Source organism: Glandiceps talaboti, chromosome 21 (genome assembly GCF_964340395.1).
Source record: "Glandiceps talaboti chromosome 21, keGlaTala1.1, whole genome shotgun sequence".
NCBI classification, from domain to species: domain Eukaryota; kingdom Metazoa; phylum Hemichordata; class Enteropneusta; family Spengelidae; genus Glandiceps; species Glandiceps talaboti.
In genome coordinates, this window is record NC_135569.1 from 6349321 (window position 1) to 6374039 (window position 24719).

A 24719-nucleotide genomic window follows, 5' to 3' on the forward strand; every position below is an offset into this window, starting at 1 on the left:
ATGTGTTACCGGCTTGGCTTCAGATAATGCGCACTGGCAGTGAATATTGGCTGAAACTCAAGAGTGAATTGGACAAAACGAATGAAATGAAAAAAGGAAACTTCAGACTGAGATACAATTACACATATAGAGCGAGTTCACGATAAAATTGTTTTGCGATCTGTTGTTAGCTAAAATGTCCACATCGCTGTGCTGTAACTGTGCTAGATCTTGAAACTGTATACTGGGCATGTTAACCTCAAAATGCTGCAGCCATATACGTCACTCGAACATGTTAATTCTCTGTTTACCTAATGTGCATGTAACGTAAACAACTCGGCCACCTGGTAATACTATAACATGATAATTCAACACTAACTAATTTACATACAAAGTAAATCTTCACTGATTTACATACAACGTACAAATGTTTTGTCTTTGACAATCCGAAGTCAATATCTAGGTTAACATACTTTTTATATTCATGAAGGTGATACAATCGACAATATCAGTCAGTTGATTTCAGTCGGGATCATTCCTCTAGTTTCCGTACTAGGAAATGGACACCTAAGACACTAAGCAGTCCCACCTTTTGTCTTGTTTACCTATCACACCATTCTGCATTGTTCTGTTTTGCTGTTTGGAGTCATAAGCTTATGATGTACGATCAATATATTAGTTATTACAGTAGACACACGCACGCACGCACGCACGTACACACACACACACACACACGCACGCACGCACGCACGCACGCACGCGCGCACACACACACACACACACATACATACATACATACATACATACATACATACATACATACATACATACATACATGCATACATACATACATACATACATGCATAAAACATAGAATGCTGAATGGGAAAAGATAGCTAGACAGACTGGTTGATTTATGATTTGATAAATATTCAATCAGAAATTAGCTCAGTGGAAATTGCAACGACATCGTCATTAAGAATTAAGATTTATCTCATAAAGAGATGCCGTGCAAGTCATTTGAGAAATAGGCTAACAAATCAAATGATTCAATCATGTATTAAGGTGTGAGTTTCAGATATGTTATTACCAAGTATCACTCCAACAACATAATGATTTATTGTCGACCACAGTGATACAAGACTTTTAAATTTAAATTTAAATAGGCCTACCCGTGCCTAAGAAGACGTGAAAGAGGGTGTGAGGGGTAGTCAGAGTTGATGCAGATTTGAATTATTTTAGTTGATCATCGTCATCGTCATCGTCATCGTCGCCGTCGTCGTCGTCGTCGTCATCATCATCATCACCATCATCATCACCACCACCACCACCACCACCACCACCACCACCACCACCACCACCACCACCACCAGCACAACCATCTGCGCATAGCATTTTGCCCTTCCAAAGAAACTTAAATGATCGCTGCGTAAATGTCCAGTGAAAAACCAAAGATGGGAACTTCGTTTTCCTTGAAAATGTAATCGAAAGTTATAAATCTTTGCCTACTTCGTATAGGATATCCAACCTCTATTGAAAATCACGCAAACGATAGCATCTACAGTAAACATTGTCGATTTTACTATTTTTAGTGAATGCATTCTCGGTTATGTCATATATCTAAACATTGAAATTGCTGTCGAATATGAGACCGAAAGAAAAGCTTGTCATCAAAAACACGACAAATTGAGAAAATAAATTACAATGAAAACAGCATCAATCTCCATCATAATTTTAAAACAACTTCACATGAAAAATGTTTCAAATAAAGTAATTAGTATATCAGTTACATGTATATATTTTCATATGCTTGTATATATATAAGGCCACATTGAGAATCATTTTGGCGCATCGAACACATCTTTCTAGTATCTGCAAGAACTCTCCTACGTCGAAAACAAGGTAATATGTTGTATTATCTCTAGCGTTGCATATTTACTCATTAATGTGTATCTACAACCATTACCTAACTCGCAGGATCACATTTAAGTGTTGTTTCAAATATTTGGCGTTAGATGAAGTAACATGTCTATGTGTGTTTTTCGTTAATTATGAGTCCACTAGACAGGCTGAAAATATGGATAGAGCTAGTATGACGAGTGATTTACTCACGAAACAGGCTTGTAGAGACGAAAAACCCTACTTGATTTTCTTCTACCCTCAACATTTACTCCGCTCTACGTGCAGACGTATCGAGCACTGTGCTACGGATATATCTTACCACTGACTTCCTATATATATATATATATATATATATATATATATATATATATATATATATATATATATATATATATATATATATATATATATATATATATATGTATATATAACTCGGTGAGTATCAATCTTCTAAGACAGTGCTCTATACCACAGTGGCAGAGCGTAATAGTTGTGTGTATGTATATATGTATATGTATATATATATATATATACCTCGTGTCTGATGATCGCAATATGCGTGAAACTCCGAGTTACACCCAAGAAAGAGTTCCAGTACTACCAAAACTATATATATATATATATATATATATATATATATATATATATATATATATATATATATATATATATATATATATATATATATATATATATATGATATAACACAGACTGACTGAATATCATTATCATGTTTTATTTTGTATCCACAGAAGGAAAATGAAGCAAAGTTTGATCATCAGTGTATTTATTGTAGTACTACTCACATCTGTGTGCATCAGTACCATTGAGGGCGGCCCACCACACAGTAAGCTTGGAGTGCTCGGAAGAAAACGAGATGCAATGTTTAATTCAGGCAGTAAGTATACATGGACATTTTTTATACTGACATGAGAGATGGCTAGCTACTTGTTGAATAAATATTTGAACGTGATTTGTGAAGTCTATGGAGTGTGAACGCCAAGGTTTGATATGTGCACAAAATGTTTAACAATTATCACCTCTAGTATAGTCCTATACTGGCGCGGCCAGCTATATTTCCTCAACTCCTTGGGGTGGACACAATCCATTGATCCTCTTTAAGCAGGTAGGATAAAAACATTTACCTGGAAATTTACCTGTATCCTACCAGGTTGTACCTTATGCAGCCTGATTGACTGACCAGGGCACACTCGTGGTTCAAATCTTGCCCGAGGACTTTAGTGAGACAAACGTCAGGTGTGGCTTGAACCAACATCTTAGTCGACCACTCTAACTATTCAGCCATCATGACTCCAACATGATGTAAGCTTGCTTCGCTGATTGTATATACAAATTGAAGAGATTCTGCTTCTTCCTCTTATTGCAGAAGCCCCTGAGAAGAAGACCGACAAAACTGACTTTCTTCCGCGCCGTGGTTTTGAGGATATGAAATAAAGTTTGCGAAGAAAAGACATATCCATGCAAGTGAAGTATTTCCTCCAAGAATATATCGAATCTGCGTTTGTCAACTTTTTCGTTCTCAGTCTTAAGATGATATTATCAACTAAATAATAATGGAGTGGATAAATAAAATACTTCAAAAAAAAAAATTGAAATTAGTGGTGTTATTTATTTCATGCTGCCCATCGTCGTAAAAGACAAAAGGTCCCTTCAGCGTTAAATGGGACAGGCCCTAGCTGAAAAATAACATAGCCATGCTTGACTGATGCTGCCTGGTCGATAAATGTGAATTTATCCGACAGTTCTATAGTTTTGAGGGATAGGGAACGAAATGTTTATATATATGGGGGGGGGGAGGGGGGGGTCCCTAGATCCACACATAACGGATGTTGGACATCACATGGTGAGAAGGGAGAGAAGGCTGGTTGAATATTAGACTGATTAATTTTTTCCTCCTTAAGTAGCTAGTTACTTTTATCACATGGCAATATTTTATGAAAATTCAGAGTAGATTGCATTTACTCATATCTCTTTACAATGTCTCACGATAATGAGTTGGTCTAATTACCAACCTTAAAATTAATGTACATGATATTACTCATACTTTGGCCTAATGAAAATAATTGTGTGGTTCCGATTACGCTCAATTTTTAATCAGAATAGGTGGTTTAGGAAGATTTTTTATTTATTTTAATAAGTCCCCGCCGGACAAAGTCCGGACGGGGACTTATGGATTGGGTTCCGTCTGTCTGTGCATCCGTCCGCAGCCGTTTCTTGGAGATGCCTGGACCGATTTTTTTCAAACTTGGTACGGGGCAACATACTATGCCATACATATGCATGTCAATTTGTTTTATGATACGATCCAATATGGCTGCCTAGCAGCCATTTTGTTTGCGAAGTTTCCCTGTCCAAAGCCATAACTCAGACATGAGTGAACAAATCTCATTCAAAGTTGCTATTAGGACAGTGTTATATGACATACATGTGCATATTCATTGCTGTCGTGATACGATCCAATATACATGGAGATGCCTGGCAGCCATTTTGCTTGCGAATTTTCTATGTCCAAAGCAATAACTCAGACATGCTTGAACAAATCTCATTCAAAGTTGGTATTAGGACTAGTGTTTTATGACATACATGTGCATATTCATTGTTGTCGTGATACAATCCAATATGGCTACCTGGCAGCCATTTTGTTGGTGCAGTTTACATGTCCAAAGCCATAACTCAGACATGCTTGAACAGAGTAGTGATATCAAAAACAACCATATGAGGCCAAACAACATTAATCAGGTTTGAAAATGACAACATAAACTGTCATAGCGGGGCCTATGTCATTTTCAATGACTTGTTTTTATATAATTTTTCTTCATAATCATATGCGAGTGTCTAGTTCAAGAAATTATGTTTTCCATTGTTTTTCATATGGTCTCTGTGTTATTGCTTTCTTCCAATCAGATGTACAGCCATTACAGCATTCTCGTTTATCACTTCAGATTGGAAATTGTGCTACTAATGGGTCAAACGGTAAAGATCACATTTCATGTCAAAAACTGGTAATGCAAGCCATAGATGACATTCTGACAATGTCAGTACTGTTGATGGCATACAGACCATTTCATGTTGGTGTTCACTACCTATGTATGATACAGCCACACAGAAACCAATAAGAAACGACATATGCCACATACACTTTTAAGATGAGATTAGGAATAATTTATTCATATTCAGCATTTCCAATGGGTTAACAACTCTATTCTGTACAAAACACACGATATACTTAAAGACTTACCTGTTTTCTAAAACATTTTGACTGTACAGCGCCTTTGAACTCTTGTCATAGTGGAATTGGCGCTATATAAATTGCATCGATTGATTGATTGATATACAGTCAACTGCATTCAATGTAAATATGTCCATTACAGGTTCAACAAAAACTTGCAACATTGTCAAACTTGACTTTTGTTGTACTAATATTGTACATATTACACAATGTACAAACAAAGCTGTACGCATTCATAACGTTAATATAGGATTTATTTCCTGGTCATTCTCGCTACCAGCGATGCACATCTATAAATTGGTTAAAAAAACAGAAAGCTACAAAATACAGTAACTTGAATCTTTTGATGTTATATTCTAGGTATCACACCATATGCAAGCCACGTTGTACACATTCAAACAGAAAATATGGAAATATTTTTTTGGGTGGTTCTATACAACGATAATGTTCATCTATGTAATATGTCATACTTGAGTTATCAAAGTTCTGATCATTTCCCGTGTAAGCATATCATCAAGAGGCAAGGCACAGCATCCTAGAATTGGCAAAAAGAGCTAGGGCTAGCATTTGATTGTATGGCAATGCAAGAAGCCACAAACAAAATGTGTGTACTAGCTAGAACTGCCTGTTCTCAAAAGAGAATTACAATAGTGGTTCAGCATAGTCTGATTACTGGGAGTTGCTAATTGAACAGTATTGTGAGAACAACCTGGAACATGAGTGGTAACATCATGTCTGTTGTCTTTATGCTACAATACTCGACTATTCTTGCCCTCACTTCCTGCCAACAAATGGCTTGTGAACATCATTCCTAGTGGCCAAACCATGACATCCTTTATCTCTCTTATACTCAGAATATGGCGTATTGGTTTAATGACCCTTGAAATTAAAGTCAAAACATTCAAAATCACTAGTGTTTGCCCCCAAACAAATTGAAGATTACTTGGGTTATATCACATTATTCTCCAATGTTTACCACGAATGGACAGTACCATGACAAAAAGGTTTCATTATTGTTACATATTTAACAGCAATTTCTTGTAATGGTGTGCATGCATACTCTTTATATTTGCACTGCAGTGCAATACCGAAAGCATTATTGCATACCAATACGCAAATGACATGCAAATGAGGTCATGGACATTCCAAGTACATGAAATTGCATGATTGCTCAGTATAAAGTTTACATATATTTGCTGTTTTGGATTAACATACATGATAATAACAGAACTCCATGCCTCATGAGTGGCAATGTTGGATACTCAGGGGTATTTGCACTCATGCTTGCAGTATTTCTGTTGCACTTTCACTTGCTACACTCATGAAAGTACAGCTACAGAGAACACTCCAAGCACTCACACAAATATCTTGAGTATGCCACACATACACTCATGCATCATGGGGTTCTGTCATACTACTCATCAACTAGGCCTCTTGTGTTACTCCAGAGAAAATATTGGAGAATAAGTAACTGAGGTACTATTTTATCAGCAAATGATTATACCCAGGTTGATATCAGTAATCAATACAACGCTACTAAAGGCAGAAATAAGTTTGACTGGACTTTTCCTTTAAACTGAAAGCAGTAACTAATATAATATATGTGTATTTAAGGCAGATATAAGTCTGACTGGACTTTTTCTGTAAACATTAAATCAAAATTGATTTAATTTTTACAGATTTGATCATCCATTCTGGTAAAATTCAGAGACACTGTTTATTCTATCAGTTTGAAGAATCCCATATCTTCTAGGTCTTTCTTCAGAGCAGTCACTGCTTGATCAGAAAGTGGAGTGAAAGGCGGCCTTGTTGGACCAGCATCAAATCCACAAAGTAACATTATGGCTTTCATTGATGCTGCATCACCACCTACAAATAAAGTTGAGTAATTTATTAACGATCAAATACAATTAAAAACTATTAATATCAGCAAGCTATATTAAACACCTGTGTTTTAATAATCATCAATTGATTACTAAATTGTACATAAACTTAGCTTACTGGAAATCATTAATTATGCAAATGACTCATAAACTGAGATTACTAAATGGCATGAAAATTAAAGCTTCTGTTCTTAAGTTATAGCCTTATTACTGAAAATTGTTAATTATGCAAATAGCCTATTAAAACCATAAGCTACATCAACAAGCTTATGTATGTTATGGTTGATATATCTACCAAATCATATGAAATTTAAAGCTTGCGTTTTAGCTAAAGCCTAATTTTATGGAAAATCATTAATTAGGCAAATTGTCACTAAAACTACAATCTATATCAACAGGCTTACTAGAACCTGTGGTTTTGTTATGGTTGATGTATGTACCAGTTTATATTCAGGAACTTGAAATGTGCATTTTTAATTCTCGCTATCTGCAATACAATTCTATGCATCGCTAAGGAGTCAAATGGAACACAGTCTCGCAACCGCGCTTGCATTTGTCGACACCTACACTTCTGGTCGCCTATGTCAATACACGTGAATGTTTCTTCCAAACAGTTTAATTTGTAACAAATAAGATAAACGCAAGTTTTAAGCTCATATAATTATGGAGGTGGGAAATTTAAATATGTACAGTATCTTTCCAGAGCAAAATTACAAGAGATGTATACAACTGAAAATGGGAAAGAAACATTCATGTGTATTAGCATAGCCGACCTGAAGTGTAGTTGTCGACATTAGAACGTGTTGTCGCGCGACTTCGTTCCATTTGACTCCACAGTGATGTGTAGAATTGTATTGCAGGTAGTGAGAATTTAATGTGCATTTGCCTAAGTACTGCACATTCTTAATTAAACGTGCATTAGCCTAAGTACTGGAAATCATTAATTGTGCTAACCATTGAGTGTTAAAAGCTACATTAACAAGCCTTATATGACACAGGTGCTCTGTTTAACCTCCGTGTATTTACAAAAATACATGAAATTTAAAGCATCCACTATAAATTCAAAATATGACCTAATTACCGAAAATTGATATTAATTATTAATTACTCATTAATCTTCAAAGGATTTTACCAAAACGTAAGTAGTTCTGGCCATTACCCTAAAGAAATATGTGTTCTCATTTCCATTTAATTTGAGCCAATATTTTTTGAGAAAACAGCAACAGAACTTTCTAACCTCAGACTTCTTGATAAAATTACCAACTTTATCCTTACCGTATTTTCTGCTTATACTTATCAGTTGATGCTGTTGTATCTGAAATATCAGTAGAACAGTCCTGTATTATAACGTATCAAACATTCACAATACCAGACTGAAATGAAGTGAGATTTTCTATGTACCTAGATACAATAGTAGTATTAGTCATCCACCAGTGTATAGGTTCACAATATTCTGGACAAAATTTGTAGAATGATTATATTCTAGGTCACTGTTTGATTTCAAATTGCAATGTTTTCTATTTCACGTATTATATAACCTTGCTTCGTAGTTTATTTTATTTTATTACTGACGACAGAAGTGTAGTAATATGAAATGTATGGATTTCATCATTTTACTGTACTTTGATGTCACACCCTAGGAATATGAGAGTCTATGTACATTATAAGGACTAATAACCCATAGTGACCTCAATTTGCATACAACTTACACTAATTGATTATTATTTTCCATAGGGCACTATTAATGTAGCAGGGGATTCCTATCACTGATTTGCTTTGACCGTGGAAAGATTATGTACCTGATGACTGTGATGTGTTATAAAACACGTATACTTATTTTGACCCCCTAGCATGATGTAAAATGGCATCACAGGTACCGAGACTATCATCTCTTTTACTCACCTGTACTGCTTTGGCTTTTTCCATATCACCATCTTTATATGCATCAAGAATCTTATTATTCAGCTTTCCAGCAAAGTTGTGGGAGCTAAAATGGAGTAATAGGAGAGAAAGACAGACATTTAGACAAATGAAGAAAAAAAGGAGACTGAATCAGTCATTCAAAACTAGTCCTGTTTAAACACTGCTACTGAAATATAGTCAATATTCTCTGTCAACAAGGTGACATGGTGTGGGGACATGACGATGAACAGGAATCAAGTCAAAGATTGGATTAGGCGTAAAATTTGGGCATTAGACAAAAAAAAGACAGAAAGAAGAATTGTTTCCGGTCAGTGCACACATCACTTAAATACCCTCATGTTGGTCTTTTTTTTGCTTGTGCTTTTCCATCCCATGCAGTCAGCAGATCTGGGGGAAAACACAAAAGTAATCCTCCCTACTTCAGTGAAGACAACTGCAGAGACAATCATGAACAAGTAAATGACATCTGCCCCACATATACACTTGCTCTGAAGTACTAAATAAAAAGAACAGTAACTGCCATAAATAGTAGAATGAACGGCAGGTTTGTTGAGAATTTAAAAAAAAATTTAAAAAAATTTGCATCACCACTTTAGACAAAATGTCCTGACCAGAATTTTTTTTTTTTTTTTTTTTTTTTTTTTTTGGGGGGGGGGGGGGGGGGGCATTGAAAAGAGTTGTCTGGCAGATGTATCAAAAGAATGGTTACAATTACATATATACAGTTGCGTTGACTGGGGCACAATCGTGGTTCAAATCTTGCCCAAGGCATTTACCCATTCAAAAACAAATGGCTGCATTGGCAACCCACAATCAGCACATTCTAAGCTGGCTACTCTAAATATCAAACCATTATCATCATTGACTATTTGACTCCACTAATACAATGTGAGAATCTGAGATTGAATTCCTGGCCTTTAAATCAAACATGTCAACTTACCTTCCAACAAAAGCCTGGCCACCCAAGACTAGTGATGACAACAAAGCCTGGAGATTAAATGGACGGAGTATCAATTATATTTTCTAGTGTCTAATGATACAAAGACAATGTATAAATTTAACTTTAGTTTGCATCAAAATACTAGTAGCTTTAAGCTTTCACCATGTATCCACACTGGATTTGTTTACAACCCTTACCGAACCATGATGGTGGACCTTACAAAATTTCCCAAAACTGGGATAATTCTCTGAAATCACACGAGTCGTGACTTCAGAAAATACTGACAAAGCCATGGTGGAAACCTGGTGAAAACTTTAGTGAGCTACTATCGATAGCATTTTTTTAGTGCAAAATGAAATGACATGAAATTTATGAAGTTCTACACAGATGAGCTTTCCTCATTATACATGTATACAAATGTAGCCGTACACTTGTGAACGTAATTACTACAGAGCTATTGGCTAACAAAGATAGTGTCAAACTAACTCTATTATTGCAATATGTTGTTAGGAGTAAGCTATCAGTGCACATTAATGTAACTACCTGGTATGCTCTCACTGGGATGTCAATCAATTTTCCTACAGTGGCTGCACATTCAGCCTCCATTTACTATTTACACTATTATGCATTTACAGGGTGATATAGCCACATAACCAAGGCCCTGCTATCTCCCACTCATGTAATCTACCCATTAAAGAATTTCAGTTTGTGTTTATCTAGAAGTTTACCTATAGATTGATTTCCATAGTAACAGCTAGTAAGTTTATTGTTCTAAAAAATGCTGAAAATCCAAATTCTTTTGACAGACAATCAAGCTATTTCTCACCTCATCTCTTGAACAGAAGATTTGATATTTTGAATTGCTGTGTTGGAGACATCGAGAGAACTCGTACATGTTATAACTGGTGAATTTCATACCATGGAAAGTTGGAACCTTGTCTTGAATTGCATCTAGAAGGGATTCCATGTCAACTGGAACAGAGTAAATACATGTAAATTATGAAGGGCATCTTTAGTATACATTGAGTGCAAACGTAACCATCAATAAGTACAATCCTGACGTTTCAAACTAATATTCTTTTACAAAGCATAAGGCAAGACATGTATCTCTATGTGCCTCATGACTAAGTAGACACTACATTTTTCAACCTGACCAATTTAAAAGAAAAATAGCACTCTCTATGGCTAGATATGGCAAAACTAAAGCTTCACTGATGCTAAGATGGCAATATAACATGTAACTGTATGCATCTGGATGAGAACCATTAATTATTGCTGAAATTTGAGACCAAAATAAAACGACTGATTCATTGTATCCTGATGAAATTTATCATTCCTAAAGATTCCAGACTGTTAACAGTATCATTGTGAATTTACTGCATCATGAACTAATAATCTCTGTCTCTGTCTGTCTGTCTGTCTGTCTGTCTGTCTGTCTGTCTGTCTGTCTGTCTGTCTGTCTGTCTGTCTGTCTGTCTGTCTGTCTGTCTCTCTCTCTCTCTCTCTCTCTCTCTCTCTCTCTCTCTCTCTCTCTCTCTCTCTCTCTCTCTGTGTATAGTTTTGACCTCATTCTGTGTTTTCAAGAGTGTCCTAGAACAAAGTGACGACAAAACTTTAAAGATTTCTATTTCCAGGTCATAGTCTAAATTAAGTAGCTCAATTACCTGCCAAAGCTCTAACAAACTATACCAAATAATGTATCAATTTTGGGGGAAATATAAAAACAGAAGTATTGGTAACACTATACTTACACAAGACATTTGTCAACTCATCAAAATGGTAGTAAAACAATGGAGTCTTGGGTGCCACTTTGGAAATCTGTGCTAAGTAATGAACTATTTCATCTGTAAGGAAATTTATAATTTAGAAAATCATTTTCAAATGCAAATATGTAAGAGTAATTGATCTTCAAATATTCACCAAAGTAAGTATTATTGGTACTGAAAATATTGAAATCTAGTTAATATTTCCTAAATCTATACATGTGATAAATATTGGCAAAATTACATAATGCAATGCTAATCCAACACTCGCTTTTTAGGTGGATGCCCTTCATTTCTCACACAGTACGAGATCTTTCCATCATATCCCTATACATTCAAATGCTGTCTTCAAATGGAAAATTCATTTGTGTTGGCAAACCATAGTACCAATCAAACTTTTGTAACAAACACAAACTTGAAAATTGTACCTCACACACAAAATGTTTTAGCTACATACAGGCACTGAGACAGAGACGATCCAAACTTCCAAGCATGTGTTCTGAATAGTGTAGGTGAATATGTTGACAGACTGAAGTGTGCAGTTGAAAATTTCAGGCAGAATTTCCAAGATTGTGTTTCGAACAAAAGCTTGATTCTATTCTCACTTAGTTACAATTATTCACACGGTTTGAACTTACTATACTATAGAGTTTCAATTAGGCAGTACAATGTTTTTTTACATCTCAATGTGTTTTTGTTACAGATTACACAAACAAAATGAAGACACTGGTAGCACACAAGCACACGAAATGTTACATTTGATCTCACTGTGAACACAAATAAACAGTTTTGTGTTTGAATCTTCCTTGTTTCATCTGACAGTGATGTTGATTTGTGTTCATAGTAAGATAAAATGTATCATTTTTTACTCTTGCATGGCATCAGTGACTGTATTTTGTTTTATGTAATTTGTAACAAAAAACGTTGTGTGAGACATAAAAAACACCATGCTGCCTAATGTAAACTCTATAGTCACTCTGGTTTGGTAGTGAAAACATTGTGCTGCCTAATTGAAACTATAGTCACTCTGGTTTGGTAGTAAAAAACACCATGCTGACTAATGTAAACTCTATAGTCACTCTGGTTTGGTAGTGAAAACATTGTGCTGACTAATGTAAACTCTATAGTCACTCTGGTTTGGTAGTGAAAACATTGTGCTGCCTAATTAAACTCTATAGTCACTCTGGTTTGGTAGTGAAAACATTGTGCTGCCTAATTGAAACTCTATAGTCACTCTGGTTTGGTAGTAAAAAACACCATGCTGACTAATTGAAACTCTATAGTCACTCTGGTTTGGTAGTGAAAACATTGTGCTGCCTAATTTAAACTCTATAGTCACTCTGGTTTGGTAGTAAAAAACACCATGCTGCCTAATTTAAACTCTATAGTCACTCTGGTTTGGTAGTAAAAAACACCATGCTGCCTAATTTAAACTCTATAGTCACTCTGGTTTGGTAGTAAAAAACACCATGCTGCCTAATTTAAACTCTATAGTCACTCTGGTTTGGTAGTGAAAATATTGTGCTGCCTAATTTAAACTCTATAGTCACTCTAGTATGGTAGTAAAAAACACCATGCTGACTAATTTAAACTCTATAGTCACTCTGGTTTGGGAGTAACAGTTACAGAGAATTAAATGAAATGTTCTGCCTGGTAAGTAAATTATCATTCTCACCTGTCTGTCCAGAGAAGTGAAATATTTGGAGTCAGAATACTAAAATAAATTAATGATTACATTCTCAAAGCTGACCTTTAAAATGATTATACATCTAAAACTGGGAGTGTTCACAAGAAGACCACACAAAACATGGATTTGCTGATCACTGTCAATCATTTGGCAAGTTGAGGTTGTTTTAAACGACAGATAAGAGTACTTCTGGTGCTGAACACGGCAGGACTGTGACTGAAGAGTTTTGTTTACGTTCATTCAGATTTTGAAACTTCCTCTAATAACAATCATTCTTTAGGTGTTCAGAATTGAAAGTGTTGTTATCTATCCAGTAAAACAACGACCTAAACTTGCAAAATGATCAACTTCCATTGTAACTGTATATTTTACATACAGACTTCAGGCAAACGCCATCTCTTTTATATATATGTACAGCCCACTTGAAACTCATATAAAACTTTGTGGCATAAAGAAGCCTGTTAGAAATGCTGTCTTAACTGAGTTCAACTCTGCTATGATAAAATTTTACCCCCCCCCCCCAAAAAAAAAAAAAAAGAAAAAAAAGAAGCAGGGCTAGCAAATGCTTAGCTTGCATGTGATATGATATTAGTGGTGACGAGACGGGTCTAATGACCAAATAAAAGGATAACGTCATGTAAAATGGGTTGGTGCAATTCTTACCTACAGATCTTGGTTTCAATGGTACTGAAGGTATGCATGCAATGGCATCAGCTCCAATTTTCTCAGCATGTGCAGCCTAATTGTGAAAACACTAAATATCACTTTTCAGAAATAAAAATGTTTCCATGTCGTTATATGAATACCCTCTGATTTGTTGTAACAATTATGATTATCCGTAGTACTTCCAGCTGCCTACACATACCCTGTTGTTACCTCCACTCATGGGAGTTGAACACAGGCTATGTTTACATCTCTGTTTATTTGTTTGTTAGCAAAATGACCAAGCTAATTCTGGATAGGTTTCTATTTAACTGAAATTTGTAAAACTACTGCCAATTAGACAAGAAGCAATAGATTAGATTTTGGTTTATTTTATCGAAGATTTTACTGAAAGGGGAATACCATGGCAACAAATAATGGCATTTGCATAAACTCTAAGTTCTGGAGATTACATTGTACTTTCATGACTTTTCATCATGAAAGTAGCAGAGAAACTTGTTCCTCTTTCATTGTTCTGTGGATGTCCTTGCCACACACATGCATTGTGCCAATGGTCAAGTGAAGCTTGTTAATCATTCATTGTTCAGTGGAGGTCCTTGCTATGGACATGCATTATCTCATTACAGTTATAACAGACAGTCATGCATATACAATTATTAATGACTTGTAAGTGCTCATTACCTTCACATAAATCATCTCAATCATGACTATTTATCTGGGTTTTAGTAAAGCATCAAACACCATGGCAACCCTTTAGAGTGCCCTTTTTGGTTGTTGTAGCTGGCTTTAACTAGGAGAACAGTCTAATGTTGACATGCTGTACCAAGTGCCTTCACGTTGTTTGTCCAAGTCAGTAGCAATACAATCGTTATAGGAGAAAGGCTGCATTTTGTGCGATATCACTTCATGTATACATTTTTAAAACATTTTTTTTGAAGGGAATAGTGCCAAGCAATTCTTTTTATACATATACACACGAAGACACTACACAAATTTACATCATGTTTGAGATTGCATGACAGGGATATGTTGTAAGCTTGTTATCACAACTCTATGGGAACTGTTAAAGCTATCCCAGTCTCATTAACATCTGATGTACAAGTACTGAATAACGTGCGATTTCTGTATTTACCTCTGTTTCCTACATTTAGTGTCGTTTCCTCTTTTTTGTTCTGTGAGTAAGCACCTTCTTCCTACACAATACCAAAGGAGTTCACATTCAAATCAAATGTATTGAGTAACCCACTCAACCAATGAGAACACATCTCACATAAAACATTTTACAGGTACTAGTACCTCAGGAGACTGTTCAAAAAAAGCTCGAGTACACAGCCCTACAACGATGTTATTGTTATTGTTTTGGTGGATTTTTTGTTTTCAACTTCAGTCCTGAAGTGTTAACTGTATGGTGGATTTTGACTGGCTATGCGTATGTGCGAGATTTGTACATGACCTCCTATGGTATTGGTTCAGATGTAGGTAGAAGACACTCACTCACAGAAACAAATGAAAACAAACAACGAGGTAAATCAAGAAATCAAGCCGTATTCACTACATCAGATTTCAATCAGAATGCAGTTTTTCCAAGCATCATCCTCACTTGGCCGGCCACAAGCAGCACCTGTGGGCTTTATTTCACTTAGTGTTTACCTACCAATTCTTGAGAAGTTTTCAAATTACCAGTTCCAACTTGAATTATTATCCCATCAAGCCTAAGACAAAATAAAGCAAACACATACTGACACTCATCTTCATTAAGAGGGTATATGGGGCAAGATCAACAGTTCAATATTGGATTAAAAAAAACGTAATTCTTTGTTAGTTTGGGGACGGGGTGGTGGTGAACTACTTTAGTTTTCATCCGACAAAATAAAATGTTTTTACTTGTAACAGAATCTGTTTTGTACACTCAAATGCAGGGCATTACTACAATACGAAAACTTGATGCTTGGGTGGAGCTTGAAATTTCTCCATAGCAATATGTAGGGACACGATTACATCCATAAGTTATACGTACCACGGGTATGTGGTGTGTAACAACAAAGGTTGGACATATGATCTCTATACTTACCTATCCTTTCCTGCTTCAATCCATTTCTCAGCTACATGTTTCCTCTCCTCAACTGACAAGGAGAACCCTTCTCCTGTTGTTCCATTCACTGAAAAAAAAGCCATTTCAATACAGTACAGTTGTTAGATGATGACAAATATGGTTAATTAATGAACAGCTGAATTTCTTAGAAAAAAATGTTTCTCTTACAATGCCAAAGTCCTAGCATATACAGCATCAGTGTGTGTGTGTGTGTGTGGTGGGGGGGGGGAGAGAGAGAGAGAGAGAGAGAGAGAGAGAGAGAGAGAGAGAGAGAGAGAGAGAGAGAGAGAGAGAGAGAGAGAGAGAGAGAGAGAGAGAGAGAGAGAGAGAGAGAGAGAGACAGACAGACAGACAGACAGACAGACAGAGACAGAAACAGATGGGGGAGGGAGGGAGAGAGAGAGAGAGAGAGAGAGAGAGAGAGAGAGAGAGAGAGAGAGAGAGAGATTGTGTGTTTCTTGAAAGTTCCCATCTTGTAAACTATTCCAATAGACTCTCTCGACTATAAACTTACCGTAGACACTCTTGACCCCATCACTGCACAACCTGTCAACATACGTACCAAGAATTGATGCATTGATATCTCTGTAACATAACAAATAACATCAAATTGATCTCAGATTTACATACATGCAATGGTCATGACAAAAATAAATGTATCCATACGTATATGATCCAGTGCCAGTGGGAAATACGAAAATAACACAAATAACAACATAACAAACTGATCTGAGTTTTAATTCACGAGTTATTGAACATGCACTTGGCTAAAGAAAACAATTTTTGACTGCAAACTTAAGAAAACTATACCATCCTTAAACTTAGTTATTTTGAATATTAAAATGACAATGAAGACTGAACTGTATATTTCCAAAAGAAACGACAGATATGGAAAACTTATTGACAAATGGTCAGGCCTCATAGTGTAAATCTTTTCCCCATCCCTGTCAAAGTATATGTACTACTGTATTTCTCCCATTTCAGTTTCTGTACTCCTTTTATATAGACTTGTAAAGAACCCGCAAATAAAAACAAATTAAAAAAAAAAAAACATGCACTAGGCATGACAAAAATAACTAATGTCTGTGTTGCAACTATGTAGTCGCTAACAAACACTAAATAAGTGTCTGTGTTCTGTGTTGTAACCAGTAAGAAATGCCTGCAGTGTGACTAGTCACCTAGCCAGATGATAAAATGACATAGCACTGTTAGAGTTTTGTTGAACCAGATGATAAAATGCAGAAGTGTTACAAAGATGTTTTATCATGCCAGATCATGTTTCTCTCAGGTTTCCTGACTTTTGAATCTCTGTGTTGTTACCATGGCATTGTGAAGAGCTAAAAAAATAATACAAGTAACCTTACCCATCTTTAGTGAAGGGAGTAAAAGGTGCTGCTATAAGGCCCTTAAACTTCATGCATGGTACAGTCTAAAAATATAAAATAAAGATATCTCCATATCAAACGAAAGGGTTACCCTGTGAATAGACCTTTGCAGACTGAAAACAGGAAATTGATAATACAGCGCCCTCACTCAAATTGGGGGTATCATCACCTCATTGTACTGTTTCTTAAGAGCTTTGTTCCTTGTATTCTGTAGAAGTGTAAATCAGGGATGTTTTTCACATTGTTCAGATATCAAGAAAGCAGCAGTGCTCTATGATTAACTGAGTAACCTATACCATGTATACCCCCAAGGTACACACAGACAGGAAGTAGAGCGCCACTATGGCAAATTTTGGAAAGGCCTATTCACTACATGTATGTTCATTGATCAAGGCTTGAATTTAACTTTTGGGCTTTGTAGTCACATTTATCCAAGTGAACTGTTTCAGTGACAATTTTTCATTGATTTCCATTGGTCCAATAGATCGTAAATTTGGTACCCCGGTAGTTTAGATACAATATTTGGTAGTCTGCATACTCCTGTCTACTGTTCATAGGGAACTTGCAATCCAGACTGAGCATGCTCAGATGCAAAGGACTCTGGGATTATCTGAGGTTATCGTAATACCTAATCTGGAGTTACCAATAAAATAAACCTCCCACAATGGTCAGGGTAACTATGAATTGATTATTGGTGGTTACAAACAATATAACAATATTGTTCATATTACTAATTGATTAGCATTTATTATCATATTTCCCATGATGCAACATTCAACATGGCGGGTTTGCAAGTTTCCTATTTCGAGCCGTGTATCAACAACAGCTTGGATTTTAGATGAGATAAATGTCTTGGTTTCATTCACTTTCACCCTATCAATATGGAACTGATATCGACCTGAACATAAAGTGAAAGTGACATATGGATATCAATAGGAAATTTCTGTTAAACATATTGTTGACTGCTTGAATTAAGTGGCCATACGGATGAGGATTGGGTATTAATTTGGATTTTTCATTTATAAAACAATTTTATCATGGCTTCCTACTTGAAAAATCAATGTGAAACAACATAGACCAAGTCTATATTTGTAACCCATACATTGCAAAAAGCTAAACAAAAATGTGTCAAAAGTTTGTTATTGTTATTCACAAACACTTTATACATTTATTAATCTTTTGCAATTTATAGAGTTACAAACAGGGACTTGGCATATGTTATTTCAGATTGTTTTTTCAAGCGCGAAGCCTGTTTTATAAATGAAATATCCAAATTAAATACCAAATCCTCATCCATACGGCCACTTTATAGGCCACTTTCTATAGTTATTGTAATAGCTGACAACACTTACAGCAGAAGTTACCTAGCAATGCCTGTATGTCACTTCCAACTTACATCTGGTAGATGTATGCTCTGTACTGATAAGTTCAAATACAAAAAATAGACTGTGTTTCTGATATTAACTGACCCTAGTTTAAGCTGCCAACCCTAAACATTTTTTACATACAAAAAGAGTGACAGCTTTGTTAAGAATGAAAAAAAAAATCGCATCGTCGCAACACTTTAGACAAACTTTCCTGACATGGAACAATTCTTTTTTTTTGGCCTTACTCATTTTACAATGGTTCCCATACAATAATGTTGCATAATAAACTGTATGCATGCTGAGACAAGTTTACGACTGTTACTTGCATTGTTACATTTTAGGCTTGCTTTGTTTGTTTGTTATATTTGAAATGAAATGATCAATAAAATTTCTATAGTGCCGATTTCCAGAGCAATGTTCCATTCAGTAGAGCTTAATGGCTAAAGCAGACTCTAGGCTTAGGTTGAACAAATAAGTCTTCAGACATAGAGACATGACTTGCATTCATAATAAACGCCACCATTTATCAGCGTGAACACGACTGGCAGTTTGCAGTTAAAAGCTGCCGGGTCAGCTTATCAAATTACGTTCTGTGAGCTGGTTAAAGTTATTGAAGACACATTTACCTCTTTCATTGCGAGTACTTTTATAGAACAAAGACTACACATTAATTGTCAATGACAGAGAATGTCACAAGCTTGGTCACACAGATACTAAGTCCTAGTCCAAGGAGGCAATCGGTCTGACTTGAGTACGGAGTCAGATATATTTGGTCAGTATGTAGACTTTACTCTGTGTCTGCATGGTCCCGTCATGAGTGTTTGACCATGCGTTTGAGAGCAGTTGGAACTCTCACTGAGAACGGAGTTATAGCGACCAAATATATCTGACTCTCTACTCAAGTCAGAGCCTCCTCAAACTAGGAAATAACCCATACTGTCACCAAGATTAAGAAGGAGAGACAATGAAACAACTTTGAAACTTACCTTTGCCATGTTTACTGTATTATTTGAGGAGTATTGCTTGGCAAAGATACTGTTGCTGAACCTCAACTTCTGTACACCTGCTAATACACCACTGTTATACAAATATTTACAAGTGAGGGCGCTGTAACAAAATGAAATATAAATGAATAATTATCTATGTTTTGCATATTAGCAGATAACTGTTATCTCATTGGAATGTGAATGTTAAGTCTCCAGGTGGTGTTGGCACATTCCATTGGCCATTACAATCACACAGGTGTTAAGGGGAATACCACTCCAGGAATAAAAGGTTTTTTCATCAACTTTTGGAACTGGAGTGTCACATATTTTGCACGATAGTGCCAACATTGAAATTTCTTGGAATGGTGTGCATGGTGTTCCCTTTCAAGTACAACCTAAATTGCTATAACGACTAATTACGTAGCAAAATTCCTCATAATCCTTATCGATGTAAAAATCATAATACTAACTAAATTTACAGCTATCAGCATTTCAAAATTTTGCTGCATATATTGGGCCGGGATACCTGGTATATGTTAACTTACTGTTCAAGTAAAATGCCCTGTTGTTGAAATGGTTCAGTTTTAAATATATACTACTCCCATGGACTCCCCTTATACCTCCATGCCATTCCTAAGGTCAGAAACATTTTAAAATGTATGCCAACTTATGAGTTGTACCCAGGGGACTACTCCCCTATTCAACTATAATACATATATGTATCACCCTTTGGGGTGCATTTCTTAGCTCTTTGGTCTAACATGGAATCCCCTCTACATTATTTTCGATTTGCTTGGTCTAGTGGACTACTGTCTAAACAAATCATAACTGAAATCAAATGATTTATAGTTTCTCTCAAAATGTTGCATCCTGGGGGAAAAGACACAAGAGTGAAAACTAGATTTTGTGATCCACCATTCCCATATCACAGATGAATTTTGGTCTAAAATTTGATCTCCTAAAACCCTGTGATGGCATATCGGTTTTTGATTAAAATAGGTCAATTATGGGGTCTGGAATTGTATTTTTAACACAATAAGTAAGGGGTGGTTTTCTGATACAATTGATAACAAGTATTGGTTTGTTTACCAATGATAAAATAAACAAAACAAAGTCCAAAAGACTTAGGGAGTGTCCAGATTTTACTTCGGGGGGGGGGGGGGAGACTTCAATTTTAAAATTATTAAAAACAAGACGCTTTGATAGTCAAAACCTCTTGTTTTTAATAATCAATTTGCCATTAAAACAATACAATATATACTGACTTATTTACGTGTATTTCAATGTTGATTTTCAATAATTTTGCTTGAATAGAGTAAGTCAGGACTTCATTCTGATACTCTTCCTTTGCGCGCGTGCACACAGACAGACAGACTGACATACATACATACATACATACATACATACATACATACATACATACATACATACATACATACATACATACATACATACATACATACATACATACAACGACAGTCGATATGTTGGTGGGTGGAGTCAAATTGCCTTGAGACTCAGCTCCGTCTGCAAACGGTACCTAGCTAGAGTCATGTAATTACGCAGAGAATGGTTCTACTTGTTCCTTCTACATGATAACATGCACTGGATATGAATGACAGACGGGGAAAAGATCCACAAGTTCAATACAACAACAACTTCCTTGACTAGTCTGTGCTGGTGATACACTTTACAGTACACCAGACTTTACAATGACCTTTCATGACCTTTCACGTCGGGAACAGAACCTGCGCTGTAGTATACACAATCAGAGCACAATAGTCAATATACAGTGTACAATAGCGTTTCACGGTTCCTCTATTTCATGTATTTTGCATGCCAAGTTTAGGTCGACACACTTTGAAAAAGAGCTCAAACAACAGGCCTGGGTCGTCACAAGTTCCCCCTGCGAAGCTTAGTTTTGATTGTATACAATAATTGCACCTCTAGTCGTAAATACATACGTACCGTCGAGTCAAGGATGCACACTGCATGGCCCAACAATGCGCCATCTCGAGCTCGGAAGTGCCAAGACAGACCCTTTCCGATTAACAGTATTCATAAATTATTCATGACATCTTACCTTTCACGTAGTCCAGTATGATATGATTATACTTGAAGCATGTGCATGAAGCACGGTCCGAAATATTTTTTCTGCAATAAGGGTCCCTAGGTCTGTGTTGAATTATCGACCCACTGTTGATTGCTGTTTGTTTTAATATGATAATAATCTAGACTATATTGATTATTTCATGCATAATGCACACAACTGTCTGTCAACTTGAAGGTTACCATAGGGGTGTGTAGTATTACTGAGATTGTTGTTTTCCTTGTCTACAGGCTAAATTTAAACAAAGTTTTGAATCTATTTTTCCTACATGTATTATCTTACAATTAAATATTACAGAGAAAAAAGCAATGACATTTGTAGTAGTATGATTCGTCTGGTATTTTAAGCAATAATTAAGTGTTCCGGTGGGTTATACTATTCCATTGGCAGGGAGTCCAGGAACCAATTACAAACAACAACAAAATTGATATGATCATTGACAAGGTCAAAGAATGCCAATTAAAAACACCTATTTTCTTTTTCCCCTGTGTAACCATAGACCCTCCACTTGGTGGAGGGTCTATAGTGTAACAGTAGTACTTATATCAGGACATTGAAGTGTCCCTCACTTCTCGCCCCGTTGGTGGCGCACATCGTATGCTTTACAGAGGGTCGACGAACGTCTCGAAGTCTGGCAGCACTGAAGACTAATGGAACACCAATTTGAATGTTACAAGCTATGCGTCTTCAAATTTCATATACTGTGGTATAATTAATTATTTGCCAACTAAGGAGTTCATCTTGCATGGTAACCATAGCTACGAATTTCACATTATAACAAATGTGTGTAGGAAAAATAATCTAAAGGTTTGGCTGTTACGTAAAGCATTCAATATACATCTGGTATTTTAATTTCATAAACTCATTCTTGTATAATTTTATTAGAGATTGAGATACGTAAAATTTTTATGAATATGCACATGGCTAATGGAGAGCTAGTGAAGTTTGGCTGATCTATATCTTATTTATTTATTTATTTATCTATCTATCTATCTATCTATCTATCTATCTATCTATCTGTCTGTCTGTCTGTCTGTCTGTCTGTCTGTCTGTCTGTCTGTCTGTCTGTCTGTCTGTCTGTCTGTCTGTCTATCTATCTATTTATTTATTTATTTATTTATTTAAACTTTATTTACAGAGGGTTAACAATCATATAGATAACCTGGTTAGCTAAAAGCAAGTCTTCTCCAGGGCCCTCTCAAAGACTACAAAAACAGGATAAGTAAAACACAGACAGAAATACAAATAAATGACAAATACAATATACACGATCAATAAAACAGTATGCTTCAATAAAATTAGTCTTAAAAGCGCTTAAAGACCTTGAACTCCGAACTTTTGCAGTAAGCTTATGAAAAGTCACCAACATATGTCTTAATGCTCTGGACGTTGATGGTTGTGAGGACATCACTGATGATATAGAACATTATTTTGGCTGCGGAGTCTAGACATAAGCTAGACCGAACTTGAATTAGAGTCCGAGAGCTATTGAAAGTGGTCTAATTAAGGTCTGAGCTCGCTCTCGCTTAAACAAAAGTTCAACCGTTTACGAACTCAGCACAGAGTTACTGGTCAAGTGTGATGTACACACTGGCCCCGAGCGAGCAACGCAGGCGATGTTATTTGGAGAGTTTCTGAGGTTGTAAGAGAAAGAAGTAGTTTGAGAGGGTTTAAAAAAAAAGAGCAAAAAAAAAGTTCTAAATGAGAGGCAAAGATCCTGAAATATTTGAATCACGTAAGTAAAAAGACGAGTTTCCCATGCCGGGAATCGAACCCGGGCCGCGTGGGTGAAAGCCACGAATCCTAACCACTAGACCACATGGGAGCTGTACAGTGCTTCGTAAAGTATTATTTGTTGATCAAACCATAGAGTTCCAAACGGATCTATAGTCTTTTCTTGATCTCTGTTTAAAATATTTATAAACTCTAAACACAGTGCCCCATGACAATACGCACAACACATTATAGACATAAATTTTAGGCGAATTTAAAATGTGGTTTTTTTTCAGTGAATAAACTACCTCCTTGTCTCTGTGACATTACAGAATATATATATATATATATATATATATATATATATATATATATATATATAATATATATATATATATATATATATATATATATATATATATATATATATACAGTATATATACATATCTGTTTGTTTGTTTGTTTGTTATAATACATTGTATTTACAATAGATTTACTGTTGTTGTTGTTGTTGTTGTTGTTGTTGTTATGGTTATTGCTATGTTACCATAAGCTCTTCAAGTCTAAGCACCACACTATGCAAACAAAATCATTTCATTGACTGTGATTTGGCTTATTTGCAGGGCGTCAGATTGTACTTGCGGTGGGGTTCTTTCGTAAAGTTTTGTTTGAGCGTTCCAAGGTTTAACTTTCGCAGCTAGCAGCTTTGGACCTCGAGGCGCTCGTGTTTCAAGTCGAAATCATCGCCCATGTTACATACATACATACATACATACATACATACATACATACACACACAGACAGACAGACAGACAGACATACATACATACATACATACATACATACATACATACATACATACATACAGACAGACATACATACATACATACATACATACATACATACATACATACATACATACATACATACATACATACATACATACATACATGCACACCCACCCACACACACACACACACACACACACACACACAGACAGACACAGACACACACACACACATACACTCATACATGTGTTTGTGTTCTTATAATAAGTTATATATCTATATTATATA

General features: G+C 35.9%; 1 protein-coding gene, 1 long non-coding RNA gene and 1 other non-coding gene across 4 annotated transcripts; 1 reads left to right on the forward strand and 2 right to left on the reverse strand.

The window, feature by feature from the left end:
• The first annotated feature begins 1816 nt into the window (after positions 1 to 1816).
• On the forward strand, positions 1817 to 3459 carry LOC144451864 (uncharacterized). The gene is made up of 3 exons (XR_013482309.1): positions 1817 to 1881; positions 2634 to 2779; positions 3269 to 3459. It is a non-coding gene; the product is annotated as an uncharacterized LOC144451864 (long non-coding RNA).
• A 1596-nt stretch (positions 3460 to 5055) lies between these two features.
• LOC144451398 (N-acetylneuraminate lyase-like) lies at positions 5056 to 21968 on the reverse strand. Of its 2 annotated transcripts, none has more exons than XM_078142229.1 (13): positions 21904 to 21968; positions 19821 to 19941; positions 17447 to 17511; positions 16597 to 16667; positions 16062 to 16149; positions 15645 to 15702; positions 13991 to 14066; positions 11629 to 11721; positions 10704 to 10849; positions 9878 to 9924; positions 8917 to 9001; positions 8290 to 8329; positions 5056 to 7000 (listed from the first exon to the last, which is right to left on the reverse strand). In XM_078142229.1, exons 2-13 carry the CDS (start codon positions 19827 to 19829, stop codon positions 6849 to 6851), a joined length of 930 nt encoding a protein of 309 aa, XP_077998355.1. In that variant the 5' UTR covers positions 19830 to 19941; positions 21904 to 21968; the 3' UTR covers positions 5056 to 6848. The 2 variants fall into 2 exon arrangements, with proteins under 2 accessions (XP_077998355.1, XP_077998354.1); XM_078142228.1 differs by lacking the exon at positions 21904 to 21968 and adding an exon at positions 21789 to 21838.
• A 1715-nt stretch (positions 21969 to 23683) lies between these two features.
• Trnae-uuc (transfer RNA glutamic acid (anticodon UUC)) lies at positions 23684 to 23755 on the reverse strand. Its single transcript has one exon. It is a non-coding gene; the product is annotated as a tRNA-Glu (tRNA).
• Between the last annotated feature and the right edge of the window lie 964 nt (positions 23756 to 24719).

Excerpts from the sequence above, each read along its gene's own strand:
- LOC144451398 (XM_078142228.1), bottom strand. The coding sequence starts at position 21,832 with ATGGCGCATTGTTGGGCCATGCAGTGTGCATCCTTGACTCGACG. Across the intron at positions 15,703-16,061 it reads ATTGAAGCAGGAAAGGATAG|GCTTGATGGGATAATAATTC; the intron begins GTAAGTATAGAG and ends ATTTTGTCTTAG. Across the intron at positions 14,067-15,644 it reads TGAAAACTTCTCAAGAATTG|GCTGCACATGCTGAGAAAAT; the intron begins GTAGGTAAACAC and ends TTTCACAATTAG.